The sequence below is a fragment of the Notamacropus eugenii genome, chromosome 7 (genome assembly GCF_028372415.1).
Source record: "Notamacropus eugenii isolate mMacEug1 chromosome 7, mMacEug1.pri_v2, whole genome shotgun sequence".
Taxonomy (NCBI): Eukaryota; Metazoa; Chordata; class Mammalia; order Diprotodontia; family Macropodidae; genus Notamacropus; species Notamacropus eugenii.
This window is the reverse complement of record NC_092878.1, coordinates 165,498,779-165,521,631: the sequence shown is the minus strand read 5'-3', so window position 1 is coordinate 165,521,631 and position 22,853 is coordinate 165,498,779. Positions and strand designations below refer to the sequence as shown.

Here is a 22,853-nt window from a genome sequence, read left to right as displayed (position 1 = left end):
AGGTGGGTGGTGATTGTGAGAGAGGAATGCCCAGCTGACCAGCAGATCCATCAGAGGTGCCCCTGGCAACCAGAGTCACTAGTAAAGAAAGTAAAGTCAAGTAAAGAAAGAGGTGGGGGTTAATGACTGAAGAAGTACCTTGCGACAATGGCGGGAAGACAGCCTCCTGAGGGTGGCAGGAGCTTCAGGGATGGTGATCTTTCATAACAGAGACAGGCGGTGCTGCCCATGGACTCCAGAAAGAATCACTGATCCTCAGAGCCCAGCAAGATGGGAGAAGGGGTGGGAACATGGGTGAGGACTTCATGGGGCTAGGGAGACGCACCCTGGCCGTGTCATTCTCTAGACATGTGCCTCACTACTTTGTGTGTGCAAGGGGAAAGTGCCCCAGGATGGGGGCCAGACTGTTGCTATAGCTTGTTCTTTCTCTGCCTCTCAGTAGTTTCCTTTTCAAAAGAACAGTAGACTTGATTGAAAACACAAGGGACACTTCTGAGTTACACTACTAGCAATCCCAGGCCCCCAGGGTCACCCCTAGACCCTTGATTAGGAATAAGCAGCACATCTATGGGGCCTGAGCCTGTGAAGGCAAGTGGGGCGTGGAGAGGAAGCCCAGAGGGCTGCTACACTTTGAACTAGGTTTGTTCAAAGCTGGAGACTGAGTAAGAACAGAAGTGCCTTCATTCGGTTAGAGAGCGGTTTGGCCGCAGCCCTCTGGCACATGGCCGATGCCAGCACTCTGCAATCCGGCTGAAGAATGAGCATGTTTTTCAAATAAAGTTTTATTTACATGTTTTGTTCTTACATAATTTCCCATTTCCTTCTGTCTTCCTTTGCTCTCTTTCCAGTTATTCCTTATAATAAAGAGAAAATAGGAGGAAATAGAAAGTCAGTCAAACTAGCCAAGACACCCCGAAGTCTGACATCATGTGCAGGATGCAAGAGAGCTGCAGGGAGGGTGTTGGGGCATCCTCCCTCTTCCTGGGGACAAAGCTTGGTCATTCTAACTTTGTAGCTTTCCATTCTGTTTGTTTTCATTGCTTCTGATCATCCCATTTATGGGGTAGGTAGCTGCCACAGTGGTAGAGTACTAGGTCTGAACTGAGGAAGACCTCAGGAAGACACTTACTAGCTGTGTGACCCTGGGCAAGTCACTTAACCCTGTTTGCCTCAGTTTCATCATCTGTAAAGTGAGCTGGAGAAGGAAATGGCAAACCACTCCAGTATCTTTGCCAAGAAAAACCCAAATGGGGCCACAGAGAGTTGGACATGACCAAAAAATGGCTAAGCAAACAACAAAAATCTTTCTTTAGACTTTTTCCCATTCCACTTATTTTACTCTGCCTCTGATCACAGGCTCATTGGATTGCAGATTATTGCTATGCCAGGCCTATGAGGTCAGGGAGTCTAACTCCCTTATTTTACAGAGGGAAAAATTCAGGCCCAGAGAGGTTTAAATAACCTCACACAGCCAGAAAGTATAGGAGGTAGGATTTGAACCTGGTTATCAGCTACACTTCCCCGGCTTCTCAGGATCCTTCCTGCTAATTATTTCTTATAACATAGTAATGTTCCATTATATTCATGTACCCCAATTTCCTTGGCCAATCAACCAATATTGACTTTATTTCCAGTAAAGAATGTCCTTGTTGACTGGTAACCTCAAGGAAAGCCTTGTGCATGTAAGCTCCATGAGGACAAGTATTATATCATACATAGGATCACAGATTTAGATCTAGATGAGATGAACAAGTTACACCCCTCTCCTAAGTCTGAGGATAAAGAATCTGTGGCAGAAGGAGGAAAACTGCCTTATCCAGTGTCTGAGGCATGACTAGAACCCATAAGTCCTGCTCCCAGAGGAATCAAACATGTGGCAGCCACATTGCTGCCTGAGTACCATAACCAGACTAAAGTATAATTGGGAAATATTTAAAAACTAAATGAAAATACAAACACACTTCATTTTGTTGCATTCTGCTTTATCGCACTTTGAAGATTCTGCATTTTTCATAAATTGAAAGATTGTGACAGCCCTGCATCGAGTGTCAGTCACGTTTCCAGCAGCCTGTGCTCACTGAGTCTGCATCACAGTTTGCTCATTCTGGCAACGTACCTAACTTCTTCACTATTTTATCTGTTACAGTGAGCCATGAGCAGTGATCTTTGATGTTACTGTTGTACTGTGGCATTGTACAACTTCACAATGTTGTGTGTGCTCTGACTGCTCTACAGACCAGCTGTTGCTCATCTCTCTCCTTCTCCTCTGGCCTCCCTTTTGTCTGAGGCATAACAGTCATGAAATTTTTCATGCTGTTCAGTCATTTCAGTCCTGTCTGACTCTTCGTGACCCCATTTGGGATTTTCTTGCAAAGATATTGGAGTGATTTGCCATTTCCTTCTCTAGCTCATTTGACATATGAAGAAACTGAGGCAAACAGGGTCAAGTGATTTGCCCAGGGACACACAGCTAGTAAGTGTCTGAGACTGGATTTAAACTCAGGATGATGAGTCTTGCTGACTTCAAGCCCAGTGCACTGTGCCACCTTGCTGCCCTCAGTATTGAAATTAGGCCAGTTAATAATACTACAATGACCTGTAACTGTTCAAGTGAAAGGTAGTCAATTGATATGGCAGACTTCATCATTGTTTTATTTTTAAAAATTGCCACAGCCACCCCAAATTTCAGCAACCATCACCCTGATCCGTCAGCAGCCATCAACATCAAGGCAAAACCCACCACCAGCAAAGATTATAATTCACAGAAGGCTCAAGTGATAGTTAGCATGGTTTAGCGATAAAGTATTTTTAATTCAAGTATGTACATTTTTTGAGACATAATGCTATCACTTGCTTAATAGATTACTCTTACATGCCCTGTGAAACTAAAAAAATCCTCCAACTCACTTTATTGTGATATTCATTTTAATGTGGTGGTCTGGGATGGAACTCACAATATGTCTGAGCTATGCCTGTACAGCAAAACATAGATAATATTAGTACGTGGTTTTCTAAGTCAGCGTGCAGCCCACAGGGATCAGGGATCCTTATGTCAGCGTTAGTGGCCCCTGTTTGTGTTTGAATTAGACAGCACTATACCAAAGTGTAGTGCCTTGGTTTCCTCATCTATAAAATGGAGATAAAGACCGCGCTCATCTTCCAGGGTTGTTATGAGGATCAAATGAGATGATATTCATAAAGTGCTTTGCCAAACTTAAAGTGCTATATAGATACTGGTCATTAACATTATTTTTAAGTTGTAAGATCATCTAGTTCAATACGCTCATTTTGTGGACGTGGAAACAGGCCTGTGCAAGCTCATTAACTTTCCCAAGTTCACCAAAGTATAAAGTAGCAGGGCCAGATCTTGAATACAGGTCCTCTGCCTTCAAATGAGTGGACTCGTGATCTCTTCTCTGGGCACAACTTATCCACTTGTCGCAATTGTTTCTTCCCTTCCTCTGTCAACTTTATCCATGTTTTTTTATAAAACCTTCATGGGATACACTATGATATCCCCAGATACACTGAAGTCTCTTCTCTTGCCTTTTCACTAATATCCATGAACATCCATACCCTGTATACAAGAGCTGTCCATCATCCCTCACTCCTTCGATAGTCACACTTATCCCCAGTCTTATCTTCTCTGCTGTCTCCCATGTTTAAGTTACCATTGTTAAGATGCTGCAGTACACTTCCCCTTTGGGTCACTTGCAACTCTGAGTCTTCTCCAGTGGTGCTGTTCTCTGACTTGTGGCCACAAAGCATCCCCAGAAAAATGATGGTTTGGTGGCAGGGAGCAATTGAAGAGCCCTGACCAAAAAGGATGCAGCCCATCTTTGTCCTTCTGCTCACTTCTGGACCCAGCTCACTGGCCATTGGCCACTCCTAGCCAGGTTATGCATACACAGATGAAATGGCTCAACTGGCTGTCCATCCAACTGTATGTCATAAGCTGCACAAGAGCCATCTTCATCCACTTGGTGTTTCCTTTGTGGATCATTAGCCTGATCTCTTTTGAATGTCCACGGACCTCAAAGGGGCTTTCTACTCGAGATCTCAGTCAGCCAAATACCACCGGTGAAAGTAAAGAGCATCATGAATACTTCCTTATTTATTGTCATCTCACGTGTGAATATCATAAAAGATCCCATGAGACCTGAAACCAGACAGATAACTTTGTTCATGGATCCTTTGAGTATCTATAGCAAGTTAGGCATAAAACAGGGCAAGAAGAGACAGCCAAGGCATCATCATCATTGGTATTTTTATAAGTCTTTAACATTTTCAAAGTACTTTAGCAGTGTTACCTCACCTGAGCCTTACAACATGTAGATAAGTAGCTGACCTTGGAGTAAGGACACATAGAGCTGGTGGTTGGTGTGCAAAGAGAACATGACATCCCTCGGTCGAGGTCCAACCATGGCAGATCAGACCAATGGGAGCTCGGAAGGCTCTACCACAGATTGAGCACAAATAGTCCACATGAACATTCAGAGTGGATGTGGCTCTCATTTTGTATGTCTCACATTTCTTTTGATCTACTGCAATTCTGCTTTGCTTAGAGAACACAGCACTTTCTTTGATATGGGCATATCATGCTGGGCGGTCCTGTGCTAGTGTCTCCCATGTCTTACAACTGATTCCAAAGTTCTTCAGAGAGATCTTTAGAATGACCTTGTATCAGTTCTTCTGACTTCCATGTGAGTGCTTGGCTTGTATGAGTCTTCTATGAGATAGTATTTAGGCAAACATACGTTTGGCATTTGAACAAAGTGGCCAGCCCATTAGAATCTCACTCTGCAATAGAGTTTGGATGCTCAGCAGTTCAGCTTGAGAGAGGACCTCAGCATCTGGTACCAAACTCATAGCTCTCAAGCCCAGGGCAGCTCCTTTCACCTCTAAGTGGTCTAGGACTTTCTAAAACCACCATTCAGACTTGCAGGGGTTTGGAGACCAGAAAAGCCCTGGATGAAATCAAAGGTCTGGACAAAAGAAGAAAAAGGTTCCCATGACATATATAGACTCTCCAAACACTCAATAAACAAAGGTAGGAAAAAACCAAACAAGGTTCTCAAGGAGCTGATGTTCTACTGGGGACAGATAAAAACACATACATAACTAAGTATAATACAAGGTAAAGAGAGGAAAGAAAGAATGCTAAGGGAAATCATAAAGGATTTTCCTGCAATATATCTAAATGAAAGAAATGAAACAAAAGTTTCAAGTATTTATTTGGTTTCCTATGGTCAAAAGGGATAGGGAATGGACCAGTTAGTTTATGGATACAGGGAATGTCCCAATGAGGAAACTCTCTCCAGCAATGCAGTTGATGGTAAGAGATTCCCCCAAGAGTGCTGAGATGAAGTAACTTGCTCATAGTGTACATGTGTCAAAGGAAGGACTAGAATCCAAGTCTTCCTGGCTCAGGCAGAGGCCATCTGACCACCGCACCATGGCTGTCCCTCATGGTTAGTAATTGGTTGGTTGTTGTCCTTCGTCTTCAAAGAGGCATGGTGCTGGTGGACTGTCCATGTTTCACAGGCATACAACAATGAGATCATCACAACGGCTCTGTAGACCATCAGTTTAGTAGTCAGTCTAATACCTCTTCTCTCCCAAACTTTTCTTCAGAGCCTCCCAAACACTGAGCTAACTCTGGCAATGCGTGCATCAACCTCATTGTCAATGTGTGCATCAACCTCATTGTCAATGTGTACATCCCTGGAAAGCACACTACCAAGGTAAGTGAACTTATCCACAGCATTCAAAACTTCTCCATTTGTTGTAACTGATGGTTCCACGTATGGGTGGTGTGGTGGTGGCTCATGGAGCACCTGTGTTTTTTTGGTGTCAATTATAAGGCCAAAATTAGCACAGGCAGCAGAGAATTGATCCATACTTTGTTGCATCTCAGCTTCAGAGGCTGCATTGAGTGCACAATCATCTGCAAACAGAAAATCATGCACCAACACTCCCTCCACTTTGGTCTTGGCTTGTAGCCTTTTCAAATTGAAGTACTTACCATCAGTACGGTAGTTGACCTTGATGTCTGAAATTTTCCAGGTTATATGTCAAGAGGAGGTTATCCCCCAGGAGTTCAAGGATGCCTCCATTGTCCATCTCTATAAGGGTAAAGGGAATAGATTGTCCTGCGACAATCACAGGGGGATCTCTCTCTTAGTCATTGCTGGACAAATTCTTGCTAGAGTCCTCCTTAATAGGCTGATCCTTCACCTGGACAATGGGTATATACCTGAGAGCCAGTGTGGCTTCAGAAAGGGCCAAGGAATAGTCAACATGATGTTTGCTGCCTGACAACTCCAGGAGAAATGCCAGGAGCAGAACAGAGGTCTGTAAGCAATGTTTGTGGATCTGATCAAGACCTTTGACACTGTTAGTCATGGGGGCTTATGGAAAATTATGTCAAAATTTGGTTGCCCGGAGAAGTTCATCAATATTGTACATCAATTTCATGATGGCATGCTTGCCTGGGTTCTGGATAGTGGACAATACTCTTGTATCTTCCCAGTCACCAATGGAGTGAAGTAGGGCTGTGTGCTTGCTCCCATGATTTTTAGCATGATGTTTTCAATCATGTTGACAAATGTTTTCAATGAGGATGATTAGTAATACTTAGTCATTGAATTGCCAGATGATTCTGAGGATGCAAACTATCCTTAAACTCAAAGATTGTGTGTTCATTCATTCTAAGTGGTTCACAATGGTTCAAATGACTTGAAAGGACACATTCATCTTGATCCCAAAGCATGGCCTCAGGACCTCTGGTTCTGACGTATGAGGGCAGAATAAGAGGCCACAGAAGAGTCCAAGTTTTCCATGTCGCAGCAAGAACACCAACAGAAGGGTCAAACTCAAGGAAGCAGCAGCTTCTTTAACCAAAAAACCTCAAATAAAAATTCTCAGAAGAGGAGGGACAAAAAATGAGCAGAGAAGACAAAAGGTCCATCATAATAAGTCACTAGAAGGTATGAAGAAATACGACAAATTAACACCAGCGATTGTCCCAGAAACAAAGTTCTGTCTAATCAACAACATCCAATGCACCAAAGGAAACAAAGGGAGAGATGAAATTAGCTGAGGAAATGACAAAATAGGGATTGAGCTCAACCTGGAAATATCTGTGGAAAATATTTTTTCCTAACAATGATTCACTGAGAATTTGTTCTTCTGGAAGACAATAGCAGAAACTGCTAAAGAATCAGCAAAATATGCTTGAAAACAACCCAATAGAACTTCCAGCCAAGATGGTGGCCTCAGTGGAGGCTGGCTGACCAACTCCCACAAAACCCTTAAGCTCACACCAGACTCAATGCTGATTTTTAAAAATTCAGTAGAAAACTCCAGGAGGTGACATCTTCCAGCCCAGAACTGCACAAAAAGTTAGTCACAGGGAGGCTGACCAGCAAAGCGAGCTTGGCCAGAGACAGGGCAGGTGTAGCTACAAGGGTCCATGTCTAGAGGCAGCCAGAAGGGAGGGGGTCAGAAAGCCCCAGGGTAGGGACTCCAGAAGCCCCAGAAAGCTATAGGAGGCAACATCCTGCACCCAGCAAGCTGCTGTAGAGCTCGGATCAGGACATCCTAACACTGTATTGAGATGCCAGAGAGGGAACAAGAATCCACAGGTCATAGGGTAAGAACAAAAAGGAGTCTCACTTGTGTTTAGTGGGTGTGTGTTTAGTTACGTGTGTGTCCCACTCACACAAAGATAGTAATAGAATTTGGGGAGGGAGGTGTAGACCTGTGGAACTCTTGGTATGGAAATACCCTCTCCTGATGCATAGAAGCAGTAAGATTAGTTGTAGTGAAATCAAGTGGACTGAAATGAGCACGGACAACATAATCATTGGCAGACGAGAGGAGGAGAAAATCAAACGTAACAATTTTAGTCTCTAATTTAAGATGGCAGCATCTTCCATTTAAGTGGATTTGCCCGAGGATCAGGCTTGACCCTAGGATCGTCTTGAAGCCTCTCTAGGTTGGAAGCACATTACTGGTCCATGTCCTTGAGGCCTCTGGGCTACTTCCACAGCACAGTAAGGGAGAGGGTCAGGACTTTGTGTTGGATGGCTCTTAAAAACAGGAGTAAAGAAGAGGGATGGGTAGGGGTGGGGAACCTGAGGCTTCGAGACCCCATGTGACCCTCTAGGTCCTCAAGTACAGCCCTTTGATCGAATCCAAACTAATTTGTTCTGTGAAGTATGGATTCCGTCAAAGGGCCGCACTTGAGAACCTAGAGGGCCACATGAGACCTCGAGGCTGAAGGTTCCCCACCCCTGAAAACCTCAGTGCTTTGCTAGTGGAGTGATATGTGGGAAATCAGGGTTTTTTTTTTACAGCCTCGCACATTGTTCAATCTTAACTCGAAATGTCATTCGTTTTATTTTCTTCTGCCAATTAATTAATTCATTAATTCAACCAATGTTTGTAAAGCATCTAGTCCAGCTGGGGCTTACAAAGACTGCTATTCAAATCTTTATTCTGCCCCATCCAACACACTGACCTTCAATGATAAAGAGTACTCCCAAATGTGGAAGTCCCTTCTCCCAATGCAGGCGGAAGGAGCAACAAACCTCTTCCATTCCATTGTGTGTTATATTGTGTATGCACCCCAGTCACTGGTCTTGTCTAGGGCTGTGGGGGAATGCCATGTGGAGGAGATTATCTTATTGTTCTGATCCTGAGAAAAACAGAGAGTTCTGAAAGTTCTGAGAGACATCCAATAGCCCGCCAAGTGAAATTTCTACAAGAGTAATAGAAAAGTTGCCATTACCACACATCTGTTAAGCAATAACTACAGTCCTTCCTGCCCGACACCAGCTGCAAAGGATGGGAGGCTACATTTCTGCCTGAATTATGAAATTTCCAAAGTCACATATTGAAAGAATCTAAAAATAATTGAATTCTGAACCTCAGGCTGAAATTTATTCCAACACTGTGGGAGAGGGCAAATGGTTGGAAGATTTAGACATTGGTTTGTGCTCATACTAGTAGTGAGAAAAAACAATTTCTAGAATGGGATATGCCACTTCAAACTATACTTAATAGGTAAAATATTCCCATTTTGCCATCAAGAAATGTCTATTTTTATTCCAACTCATACAAAGTAAAAAATGAAAGCCACTATTCCTTTAATCATATGTGCTAGTCACACTATTTCATAAGTATTTCACTGAAAAGGCCTCATTGGTTCTCATTAATTCATAGAGAAATGACCATTGATTATTCATGAAATGCCTTTCCATCAGAAGATAAAATGGACTGGTAGCTGCCTCACCACAGCAGATGCCTCTCACATAAACCATCTTAGACATTTAAATTGTGTTTAGAATATTTGTGAATTGCACCCAGTATTTACTGAAATAATTACACACAGAACAAATAAATACAAAACCCTTTTCCTTTTTCCACTCTTTTAGAAAGAACCGGCTAAGAGCCCCAAAGGCTCCATCCAGGACCCCTCTATGTCTCTCTGTCTCTGTCTCTGTGTGTCTCTCTTTCTCTGTCTCTGTTTCTGTGTCTCTATCTTTGTCTCTCTGTCTCTTTCTCTCTCTGTCTCTCTCCCCCCTTCTCACTGTCTCTTTCTGTTTCTATTTCTCTCTGTGTGTCTCTCTTTCTCTGTCTATCTGTCTCTATCTTTGTTTCTCTCTCTGTCTCTCTCTGTGTCTCTCCCCCGCCCCTTCTCACTATCTCTGTGTGTCTCTATCTGTCTCTATTTCTTTCTGTGTGTCTCTCTTTCTCTGTCTCTATCTCTGTGTCTCTCTCTCTCTCTGTCTCTCTCCCCCGCTTTTCACTGTCTCTTTCTGTTTCTATTTCTCTCTGTGTGTCTCTCTTTCTCTATCTATCTGTCTCTATCTTTGTCTCTCTCTCTCTGTCTCTCCCCCGCCCCTTCTCACTATCTCTGTGTGTCTCTGTCTATCTCTATTTCTCTCTGCGTGTCTCTCTTTCTCTCTCTGCATGCTCTCACTCAGTGATCTTAGCAGCTCCCACAGGTCCAATTATAATCTTTGTTTTTGAGGTGATTCCAAGATCTAAATATCCTAATCACTCTCATGAACTCCAATCCCATATCACCAATTGCCTATTAGATATTTCAAACTACATGGACTGGAGGAATCTCAAACTCAGTATCTATAAACCTGAATTAATTGTCTTTCCCAATAAATTCATCCATATAGGAGATGCTGAACGAATGTTTGTTAAATCAAACTCACATACATTAGGCTTTCAGGGTCTGTGCTTTCATCATCTTATACATATGATTTAAATTTAGAATGGATCTTGCAAATTATTTCATTCAATTCCTTCATTTTATACATAGAGAAACTGAGAACCATGAAAGAGGAAGTGACTTATCTAAGGTCACACAGATAAGATGAAGCAGGGTAAAGATTTGAGCAGAGATCTTTGTAAGCCCAAAATGAACCTGATGCTTTATAAACACTGGTTGAATTAATGAATGGTCAGGAAAAAAAAAAAAGTAAATCAACACTTCAAGTTAAGATTAGACTGAATATGAGAGGGTGTAAAAGAGGCCAGCTGTTCCTATACCTACCCCCCAGCAAAGATCTAAAATGAAACCTTCCCTGATCCCCCTGAACAAAGTCAAAAACACTGAAAAACAAAAGCTCACATAAAGCATCTACCATCAAAACAACTGACCTGGAAAAGAGGCGAAGGAGAGACAATTTAAAAACTATCCAAGTCCCTGAGAACTATAACTGAACCAAAATACCACATTTCAAGAAATAATAAAAGAAAACAATCCAGATCTATTGGAATAGAGGACAATGTGAAAATAAAATCCACTGGTGAGCTCCTGAAAGAAACCACAAACCAAAAGGATCCCAGAATATCACAGTCAAGATCCAGATCTTCTAGGTCAAAGAAAAAGTAGCGTAAGCAGCCAGGAAGAGAATGTAAGTACTAAGGAATCACATGTAGGATCACAAAAGCCAAAGCCAAAACTATACAGGAGGGAACATTTTATATGATAGTCTGAAAAGTGAATGATAAAATGGTATCCTTCAACCAAGGATAACTTTCCCTTTCAGAGTAATCCTAAGGGGAAAATGGACCCACCTTAGAAGGGAGGACCTTCAAGCATTCCTGATGAAAGATTAGAGCTGGGTAGTGTCTTTGAAATGCAAGTACAGAAAAAAAAAAAAAGAAAAAAGAAACCTAGAAAGGAATTAGAAAGAGTTAATGAGGATGAAGTATTTATATCCTGACTCAAGGAGGAGAGGAAACAAATATCCCTTCAAAATCCTACTGCCCTCAAGGATCAGGGAGTTAAGAAAGAACCAAAGGCACCAGGGTTGTTTTTGTTTTCTTCTGCTATTTTAAAGAGAGGAATGAAAAGGGAGTGAAAGTAATATATTGAGGGAGAAATGAAGGAGAGGGGGAGGAAATTGTTATTGGGCATAATTGTAGTATATGAGAAGAAAAGGACCCAAACATGGAGGAAGGAGTGGGGATAACAGACATCTCATTTATCTCACTTTATCTAAACTAGGCAAAATCAGGTTGAAGACACACAAACAATTTGGTATAAAAGTACACTAAAATCAGCAAGGAATGGGGGGAGGGGAGAAGGTAGTTAGTGAAGATGGTAGATACAGTGAGGAAATAGTCACAAGCAAAAGAAATTCCATCATCAGCTGTGGTTCATAAATGATAGATTAAAAGGGGGAGAGAGGAGGTGTAGGAGTCAGTGATCAGGGGTCGGGACTACAGGAAGAAAGAAGCAGAGGAATAGGAAAAATCTGCATAGAGTACTAATACTGCACACATTTCTGCTCTTTCATCTCATCTTCGTTTTTTGTAAAGAGAGGGATAGCTGGCAAAAAGAGGAAAAAAATATAAGATAATATGACGATAGAAAATAGAGCATTAACAATCATGGCCATGAACATGAATGGGATTGATTTGCCCATAAAACAGAGGAGGGTAGCAGGGAAAAAAATAGAAAGTAAAATTCAATAATTATCTTATTTATTTATAAGAAACACACTTGAAACATAAAGATCCAGAGTCAAAATGAGGACCTAGAGCAGAATTTACTATGCATTGGGTGAACTTTTAAAAGCACAGAGTACAATCATGCTCTCAGACAAGGCAACAGTAAAAAACAGATATGATTAAAAGTGACAATCACAGAAACCAATATCCTTAAAGGAACTTTAGACAATGAAATAATTATCTGTCTGTCTGTCTATCTATCTATCTATCTATCTATCTACCTATCTATCTATCTATCTATCCATCCATCCACCCATCTCTCTCTCTCTCTCTCTCTCTCTCTCTCTCTCTCTCAGCACTGAACAGCATGGCACCTATTTAAAGGAAAAACTGATTGAATTACATGGAGAAATAGAGAACAAAACCATAATAGTTTAGAATGTGTCCACTTCAGACCTGGATAAATCTAACAAAAAGATAAACAAGAAAGAAGTGAAGGAACTGAACAAAATTTTATAAAAGTCAAATATGATAAATCTCTGTCAATAACTGAATGTAAATAGAAATAAATACACTCATTTCTCAGCCCTTTATGGCACCTTTGCCAAAAACAAAAACAAAAAAATACGCAAAGTCATAAAAACCTCATAAGCAAATGAAGTAAAACAGAAAGATTTCAATAATTGAAAAGATATTAATAGCTCAGGGTTGGGTTTTGCCAATATAATAAAAAAATTATGATATTATTTAAATTAACTTATAGATTTGGTCAAATTACCAAAGTTTACATTATAAAATTAGAAAAATAGTAACAAAATTCATCTAGGGTAATGAATAGTCCAAATCTAAAGGGGAAAAAATGGGGAAAAAACAAAGTAACAGAGCATAATGGTACCAAATCCCAAACCAGACTATAAGATAGAAATCATCAAAAATATCTGGTACTGCTTAAAATCCAGGAAAGTAAATCACTGGAACTGATTAGAAACAAAAGAAGCAATCCAACATGGTAGCACGATATTCAAAAAAACCCAAGGACTCCAACTACTGGGTTAAGGACTCACTATTGGACAAAACCTGCTAAGAAAACTGGAAAGTAGTCTGACAGAAAATAGGTTTAGATCAATGTTTTGTCTCATATAATACAATAATCTCCAAGTAAATAATGACCTAGACATAAAAAAAAATCATACAAAATAGAAGAAAAAAGAAAAAGATAACATCCTTTTGGATATATAAGGTAAGACTTACTGATCAAGCAAGGGACTGAGGTCACAGTAGATAAAATGGGCAGTTTTGATCACATGAAATTGAAAAATTTTTGCATAAATAAAATCAAGGTACTTAAAATTAGCAGAGAACTACAGCATATTTTTCTTAACAGTACAGTAAGGTAAGGGGTTAGGACTTAACAGCATATTTTGTTGCTAAAGATCTGTACCCAAGATATATAAGGAATGAATAAAAATATATTAGAACAAGTACCATTCCCCAGTACATGAATAGTTAAAGTACAGGAATAAGCAATTCTCAAAAGAAGAAATGCAAGCTATAAATAGCCACATTTTTAAATGCTCCAAATCACCAATAATAAGAGAAATGTTAATTAAAATAATTCCAAGGTTCCTTCTGCCTCACAGTCAACAGATTGAAAAGGATGACCAAAATTGGAAATGCTAACTGCTGGAGAAGGTATGAGAGGACATGTGTGCTAATGTACAGTCAGTTCTGCTATAAGTTAATGGCTCGACCATTGCCGATAATTCTTAAAGCTACCTTTCCTGCCCCAATTTCTGCTGACCTCCAATTATGAATCTCCAACTGCCTTTGGGCATCTCAAAACAGAAGTCCAGTAGCCGTCTTAAACTCAATATGTCCAAAACAAAAGTCATTATCATTATTTCCTCCTAAACCTTCCCTACCTCCTACCTTCCCTGTTACTGTAGAGGGCAATATCATCCGTCCCATCCCCTAGGCTGGCAACCCAGGAGTCATCCTGAACTCCTCACTATCTCTCATCCACATGTCTAAACTATTACAAAGGCCTGTGGATTTCACCTTTGCAGCACCTTTCAGATATGCTCCCTTCTCTTCTCTGACTCTGCCCCACAATGGCCCTCATCTCCTCAGTCCTTGATTACCTCCATAGCTGTGGTGAGTCTGCCTGCCTCAAGTCTCTCCCTACTCCAATCCTCCATTAAGCAACTAAAATGACTTTCCTAAAATGCAGGTCCAAGATCATGTCACCACCCTCCTCCCACCAACTCAATAAACTCCACTGGCTTCCCCCTATTGCCTCCAGGAGCAAACCATTTAAAACCCTTCATAACCTGGCCCCCTCCTACCTTCTCAGGCTTCTTATACCTTACTCCCTGACGCATACTCCTAGATCCAGAGACACTGGTATATGAATGTAATGGAATATTGCTGTTCATAAGAAATGATGTGAGGGATGGAGTCAGAGAGACCTGGGAAGACTTCTATGAACTGATGCAGAGTGAAGTAAGCAAAACCAGGAGGAACATTTATCCAATGACAACAGGACTGCAAAGAGAAAAAATTTTAAAAGACTTAAGAGTTCTGATGAATAGAGTCTCTGGGAATAATTCCTAAACACTGTTAATGAAGGATGTTCCTAGGTATCCTAGCAGAGAAGCAATAGACTAGAGGGAAAATATGAGACAAACACTGATGAACATGGCCAATGTATGGATTTGTTTTGACCATATTTATGAATTTCAAAAAAGGGCTTTGGTGTGGGGGATTAGGAGAAGAGTTGTGGGGTGCCACTATTGTGATAGTGAAGCAAAAAAGTGAAGGAAATAAAGGAATATAAATAAAACATTTTAAAAACACACAGAACATAGAGGGGCAGAGGAAGATAGACAAACTGGCAGTAATAGACAATTTAATATATACTTCAAAAAATAAGCTCTATGGAGTCAAGATTCATAGATTCATTTACAATCATCTTTTCCGGGTCTTCTTTGTATATGGAAAAGGTCATGTTTGCTGATATTTGTCAAGTTCATGATGAGGAAAAAAAGGACAGTGGCCGAGCAAACCCAATTGCCAAGGATGAAGTCAGCGTTGCCTTTCTTCCTGGTTGGCAATGCTGCGCTCATAGAGCAGATGGAAACCCCACTCAGAAGCTGTCTCACCCCAAAGGGAGCAATTCTTAAACTCATTCTAGTCTCTTCTTCTCTGATGTAAGAAGCATCCAGTGAGTGGGGAGGGAAACGTGAAGGGCAGAAGGATTTAAGTCGCACTGAGATTGAGTTGGGCTGGTGCAGCTAATTGGGTATTTTCAGATTCCCAGGACCATTTGCTGACTGGCCATGACACATCAAGTGACAGATCTACCAGGCAACAGGCCCCAAATAACACTCTGTGTGGTCCCAATGTTTTCTATTCATTTATATGCTGCCTAAATTAAATGACTCAATCCCCACCCCCACCTCTCATGCCCCGCCATGTGGTTCAGTGGCATAGATATTCATTTCAGAATAAAAATTAAATCACAGATGACCAAAACTCCTTAATGTACATAGAGGTAAATCAAAGCCGTGGAAGCTGTGAACTGCTCTGCTCCCATCTTGAGCTAATTTGCCCCTTCTTAAGCATGCTGTGTCCTTCCTCCCTCTCCCACCATATTGGTGCCAGACTTAGTATGGACACTGACTAGCTTAGCCTCAGGAAGCTCAGAACTCCGGATCTCAAGAAATCCACCCACCTCAGCCTCCTCAGTAGCTGGAATTACAGACATGTGCCACTGGGAGCCTTTTTTGAGTCCAAATCCAGAGCTCTTTCCACTGGACCGCCATGCCTATTCTAGAGATACAAGTTCTGATTCTCACTGAGTAACTGAATTCATGACACATAGTAGGTGTTTAGCAAATTCTTGTTGACTACCTTCCTGCCTGCAAAGGTAAGGAAGATGCAGCATCTTCCCCTTGGTTATGACTTGGTGGTTCAATGGAGGTAGCAACAAAAAGAAATAGACATCAATAAAACACATAAAGGGGCAGCTAGGTGGTGCAGTGGCTAGAGCCCTGGCTTGGACTCAGGAAGCCTCTTCTTCATAGGTTCAAATCTGGCTTCAGACACTTCCTAGCTGTGTGACCCTGGATAAGTCACTTAACCCTGTTTGCCTCACTTTTCTCATCTGTAAAATGAGTTGGAGAGGGAAATGACAAACCACTGCAGTATCTTTGTCAAGAAAACCCCGACTGAGGTCACAAAGAGTTGGACGTGACTGAAATGACTGAATAACAAGAAAAACACATAAAATACGTAGAAGGAAAAGAGTTTATGAGGACACACTCAAAACAATTTTTATTACTACTGCATTAAACTTGATATATACCTTAAAAAAACCAGAGTATGTAACAAGTCTGCAGTTCCGTATACAAATATCTTTTTTTGCTCTTTGTGTGTTCTTTATTTTGGTTGATAATTTTAAAATTCATAACTTTATAAAAAAAACATTTAAAAAGGAACAAAACTGCCAAGAGCAAGGAGGGTTTGACTAGAATGAGGGAGCAGGCTGGTCATGTCCTAAGATCCCAACCCTGGGCAGACGGCACTGAGGGCGGTCAGTACAATGCTGTGAGCCAGTGTTCCCATGGGCTCTGCTTTATCCAAGCCTACATAACTAAACAACTTTTATCTTTTCCTAGTCAACAGCTCTGAGTGATGCTTCCTCTACTTCCAGCTGGTCAGTGCCCCAAATTCAAAGTGTTATTTTTCATCTGCCCATGGCCTTAACAGTAGGCAAGTATTAAGAGTTTTGTAAATCAGGGAAGAAAGAGCAGAAAGCTCTGTACTTATTTTGAGAGGTTGTATGGGATAGTAGATAGAGCATGAGACTTGAACCTCAGGTCAAACCCCACTTCCGACAATGTGTCATTCCTGGGCAGGTCACTTAACCTCTCTGGACATCAGTTTTCTCATCTTCAAAATGAGATGTTTGGATTCACAACCCATAAAGACTCTTCTAGCTGTAAATCTATGTGATCTCATGAGCATCTATGATATAGAGAAAAGAAGGAACAGAAAGGAAGGGGGAAAAGCAGAGGAGCAGCCAACCCTCTGGGCCAAATGGGTCATTCTAATCCATTTCCGACAAAAGATGGACTTCCAAGAGCACAGCCTGTCAATGATGGGCCTGTCCCAGATGTCTTCTTTTTTATATCAAAATGCAAATGTTTACAGTTCCTGCAACTGCTGTTGACTTCAATCTCAAGCCTTTTTTTTTTTTAGTAGTACCGTATGGTTTACAAAGCACTGTCTCCACAACAACCCTACTGGCAGTCTCAGTATCATTACTTCAGATTACAGATGAGTAAAACTGAGGCTCAAAAGAATGAATAAATACCGTACTATAATTCAAACCTGGGTCTCCAAACTCCAACCCCAGTATGCTCATAAGTCTTCCCTTCAATAACCTATGTTCAATAAGTCAGAAATATGAATGATTCTTTTGGGGAAATCTTAAATGTTACCTACAGCAATAGCATTTATCCTGTGACAGCTAAGAATATAGTGGAGTTTCCTTTCATTGTTATCTCTCGGGTGTGGTGGAAAGAGTGGTGAGTCTGGAGTCAGGAAAACTTGTATTCATATCCTACCTCTTATACTTACAAGCTGAGTAACCTTGGGGAATTGACTTAACCTCTCTGGGTCTCAGTTCCTTCATCTGTAAAATGAAGGTGCTAGACTAGGTAACAGCTGAGGTCCCTTCTAGCCCTATATCTATGATCCTCTGACTCCAACATTTCTCTCTCTGCCTCTGTCTGTCTCTGTCTCGCTATCTCTCTCTGTGTCTCTTTCTGTCTCTGTGTTTCTGCGTCTCTGTGTTTCTGTCTGTCTGTCTGTCTCTGTCTCTCTGTGTCTCTGTCTCTGCCTCCGTCTGTGTCTCTCTGTCTCTCTGTCTCTGTCTCTCTCTCTGTCTCTGTCTCTCTGTCTCTGTCTCTCTGTCTCTCTCTCTGTCTCTCTGTGTCTCTCTCTCTCTCTCTCTCTCTCTCTCTCTCCCTCCCCTTCTCTTGAACCGCAACATATCATCAACAATAGCCTGCTTCACACCTCCATCTCAGACTCAGTACATTTAAGAAAGAACTCACTGATTCCTGCAAAATTCATTGTTCTTCCAAATAAGCCTCTTTCTGTTAAGGGTGCCACCATCCTAACAGTCACCCAGGTTCAAAACCTTAGTGCCGTCCTTGAATCTTCATGCTTCCTCACCCTCTGTACCCATTCAGTCCCCCAGTCTCATTTGTGCTGTATTGCCAACCTCCATTTCCTTCTCTTTACTCAGGCCTCCATCACCTGATATCTGCCCTATTACAGTGGACACCTTACTACCTCCCCTGCCTCCAGTCTCTTCTCTTTCCACACCGTCCCCCACAAAGCTGCCCATATAATCTCCCCCAAACCCAATGTTAATCCCTAGCTCCCAAATCTTCGGGGGTTTACTGTTACCTCTAGGATAAAACCAAACTTCTCAGACTAGTATCTAAAGCCCTTCACACTTGAGCTCTGACCTACTTTTTCTGCTTTATAATTAATCTTCTTCAAGGTCTCTACATTCCAGTGAAACTAATTGACCTTGGTATCCCATTTCCCACATCTGAGTTTTTATAGAAATTGGTCCCCACGCCTGGAATACATACTCTCCTCACCTTTGCTTCTTAGAATCCACGCCTGGCTTCTTTCCAGGCTCAGCTCTGGTACCACCCCCTGCTACGGTCTCTCATGATGCTCCTCTGTGTTGGCGTTCTCTCCAACTTTTATTCCTTATCTGTGTTTGTGTTATATCCTACCCCCACCAGCAAAAGAAGGGAAGCTGCTTCTTTTCCTCTTATTAAATTAATTTTTTTTTCAAACAAAGATCAACTTTCTTTCCCTCCTGCCTCCTCCCCACCCCCCCACAAACTGAGAGAGTGAGAAAAGCATAATCTCTTGTTACAAGACATTTATAATCAAACTTTTGCTTGATTCCCACAATGGACATTTCCAAAAAGTATGTCTCAGTTGGCACTCTGAGTCGATCTAATTTCAAAGTGGGCAGCCTGTTTCCTCACAAGCCTCTGGAATCATGACTGTTCATTGGGTCGATCAGAGTTCCAAAGTCTTTCAAACTTGTTTGTTTTTACAATATTGTTCCTGTATAAATTGTTTTCTCTTCTGGTTCTGTCTGCTTCACTCAGCTCCATTTCCTAGCCTTCCTGGGTTTCTTATGTCAGAATTGCATTCTATCATAATCCTAGAATGAAAATTTCTTGGGGGCAAGGGTTCCTCGAATTGGCTGTTTGTGGGCATTCTGACTGATTTATTAGAGCAAAGATCAAATTTAATACAAAACTTAAAGAAATTATTTAGAAAGAGATCACAGACAATGAAACAACACTCAATCCCAATGTATTTAAACAAGTTATTAATAATGAAACATGGATAATCAATAGTAAAATTACATGAATGCCAATTATAGAGAAATTTAACTGATATACACCAATTGTCATAATAAAGATCCTAAAATTAGCCTCAGTCAGCAAATACTTGAATCATTTCCAATTAAGAGAAATGGTTATGAGAGAGAGAGAGAGAAATGGTGCCCAAGGGAAGCACCTATTTAGAACATAAGACTCATTTTGAAAAAGCTTATGAAGGACCATAAATGCAACACTATAAACTCGTTTGTCAAATTTAATGATAGATAATGGATGATTAAGATAAGTATCTCTTAGGTCACAGAGAAGCAATAGAGGGTAGAACCAGATTTTAAAAAGCTTGGCAAGAGACCCAGTTTGGCCAGACAAAGTTAACAGGCTGGGGTGCTGTATCAATCACTAGTATTGCCAGGGCTTGAATGGGATGAGGGTATCAGGGTTCTTTCATGGGCTTCACATCAATTTTAGCACATAGAGTCCAAAATATATACCTCCTGACTGTCATCCCCCTTCCTTTGCCATTGCCTCTTCATCTTCATTGTGGCATAGGGAATGGGTTGGATTTTGAAGGGAGTAGAGGAGTAGTAGTAGTAGTAGTAGTAGTAGTAGTAGTAGTAGTAGTAGTAGTAGTAGTAGTGGTAGTAGTAGCAGTAGTAGTAGCAGTAGTAGTAGCAGCAGTAGATGGCGGTGGTGGTGGAGAAGGTGGTGATAGTGGTGCTGATGGTGGTGGAGATGGTGGTGGTGGTGGTGGTAGTAGTAATAGTGATGGTAGTGGTATTCAGTTGTTGCTCTAGGTGGGAATTTTAATCCTGAAGTCATAGATAGATGCCTTATAGTAAATAGCAAGAAAACTCTAGACTCCCAGCTGGGGCCAGCTCCCAGCCATTACAACCCATCAACATTCTTGCCATGGAATATGAATGTAGCAGTGATGACTTCATTCCTGAGCAGAAGAAATCACTGGTCTTAACCCTGCTATGACTTTCCTATAGCCCAAAGGACTCCCGCAACCGAAGGCAGAGTTAAAAGACTGAACAAGCCTCTGAGGGGGACAAAATGAGGTGTGCCCCAGGTCCTAAATGAAAGGAAGTGGATTATCATTCCCTTACTTCCCCCTGGCTGGGCAGAGAGGACAATCAGATGTAAGTGGGAAAGCTAAATGCCCAAAGAGAGAAATAGGACCTTTCAGTAACTGTACAGTAATACAGGGATAAGTAACATTTCTATAACTCTAAAACATTTGGAAAGGATGTTACATATATGGTATTTTGGCTTTACAGGGATCATTACCACAGGGTAATGGCTCAAGCTTCTTTGTTCAATGTGCCTTCTGGCTGACATCATAGGTGTAGCTGTACTGAAATTCAAACAGAAATAAAGAAACAGAGGCTCCCATTTTACAGCACGGATAATTAAGTAACTGGTCCCTGGCCACATAGCTAGTAAAGGTCAGAGGCTAGATTTGAGCCCATCTTCTAAGCCAGTATTCTAATCAGGAGAGAAGTCAAGTGACTTGTCCAGGGACACACAGCTACCAAGCATCTGAGACAGAATTTCTGGTTCTTCTGACTTCAAATCTGAATCTGTAATCCACTAGACCATACCTCTGCCTCTGAAGACATTCTACCAGAATATCAAATCTGAAGGGACCTCGGAGACCATCTGGCCCAACCTGTACATTATAAAGTGGAGGAAAGTCATGGGGAGAGAGAGGTGAAATTACCTGGGCAAGATCTCACAGTTCGTTTCAGTCTAGAATTCTAAACCCTAAAATCACTGAGAGAGCCCTGGTATGAAAAAAGCACTGTGCCTGGAATTCCAAATCTAAGAGCGGAGTTCAAGGTGGGGGCTGTAGTAGCTTTTGTTGTCGTTTTAGCATGAAAAGTAACTGGAAACTAGTGCTGAGTCCTACCCTTATCTTTCCCATCAATGCTGCTCAGTGATAGATGAGAATTAAAGTGGATAGCTAGCTGTCTACAACTAGGTTCTCCCATCCCTAAGAGGACTTTCAGTGGTTCACAAAAGATTTCCTTCAGGCTCTCTTTGTTCGTGCTCCAGCCAAAAAGCAGGTCGATTGCCTCCAGCACTTTGGCAGGAATGAGACGTTGGCTCAGAGAAGGGTCTTTCTAGGATCTCCAAAGGAGGAAATGCCTCAGTCTCACTCTTGAACTGAGGTCGGACCAGCCACTGGGATTCTGGGCAATGAATCCCACCACGAGGAAGAATGGAATTCTTTCTCAAAGTAATGGCCAAGGTCAGAGGGAAGGCCACTGCTGGACAGAAAACTGTCATCAAACGCCGACCCCCGGCCAGCAGAGCATCCCGGCGTTGACCCAGACAGCGCCGAGCACAGAGCCCGAGCAGGCGGACAGCTCACTCGATCGCTCGCTGCCAATATACCTGCCAGTGCAGACAGTGGGGCAGCTCCCACATATGCACCCAGAATTACTGAATGTTCGATCTAGAAGACCCAGGAGGGTTTCCGAAGAGAAAAGGAAGGTGCGAAAGCTCCGGCTCCGAGTTCCCCAGAGAGGAAGGCAGCTAGGCATCGTGCAAAGCTCCCTAGCGAGGGGACCTCAGGACCTAGGGCTGAGGCTTGACTTTGTTTCTGTGTGGCAGCTGTGTGGTCTTGGCTAAGTCCCTTGCCCTCTCTGGGCCGCAGACTAGCCGCTTTTCCGGGCTCGGGTCCATCCCCACTCAAGCAAACCCATCATTACCTCGCCCTCACACCCTGAGCCCGGAGCCACTCACCGTGTCTGCAGTCGCAGCGGTCCCGAGGGGCTCCGGGAAGGCAGCACTGTCCGCCCCCCGGCCCCCAGTCCCGACTCCTGCCCGAGAAGCGCGGCTGCCCCGGGCCGGGGACTGGGGCGGCGAGCAGCGGCAGGGGCGCGGAGGCAGGGGACTGGCGGCGCTGGAAGGGCGGGCCGGCCGGCCGTCGGGGTGCTCCGATAGCCAGAGCGACCCGGCCGGGAACCCGGGGGGGCGCGGCGGGCAGCGGGGGCCGGCGCGACCAGGGGGGCTCGGGGCTCCTTTCCAGTCTACTCACTCCCAGGAGCGTCCCCAGCGCCAGAGCCACCGCGAAGCTGCAGCGAGTCATGGTGCCCGCCGGTCCGGCCGCCGCCGCCACCGACGCTCCGGCCTCTGGGCCATTCTCCTGCGCTCCCGGGCGGATCTGGGGGGCGGGCCGGCCCAAGGGGAGCCGGGGGGCGGGGACTGGGCGGGGCCTCCCCCGTCCAGGGAGCTCCCCGCCCCCTCCGCCCCTCCCGGCGGGACCCTGGACGTGGGCGGAGACTTCGGGGAGCTGCGAGGGTGGGGAGCCTGGAGGTGGGCAGCTGGCAGCACAGCCAGGTATTAGGAGGGGCTGCCACCTGGCGGGGAGAGCCGCGGCACAGCTAGGGCCTCACCCCATCTCACCCCGGGTCA

General features: G+C 42.9%; 1 protein-coding gene across 2 annotated transcripts in view; it reads right to left on the bottom strand.

The window, feature by feature from the left end:
• Nucleotides 1–22,606, bottom strand: part of PRSS12 (serine protease 12) — a 77,636-nt gene extending 55,030 nt beyond the window's left edge. For both annotated transcript variants that reach the window (XM_072625375.1, XM_072625377.1), the window contains exon 1: nucleotides 22,182–22,606. In XM_072625375.1, the coding sequence (XP_072481476.1) occupies nucleotides 22,182–22,527 (346 nt within the window). In that variant the 5' untranslated portion in view covers nucleotides 22,528–22,606. The remainder of the gene's footprint in view (nucleotides 1–22,181) is intronic.
• Nucleotides 22,607–22,853: the final 247 nt, after the last annotated feature.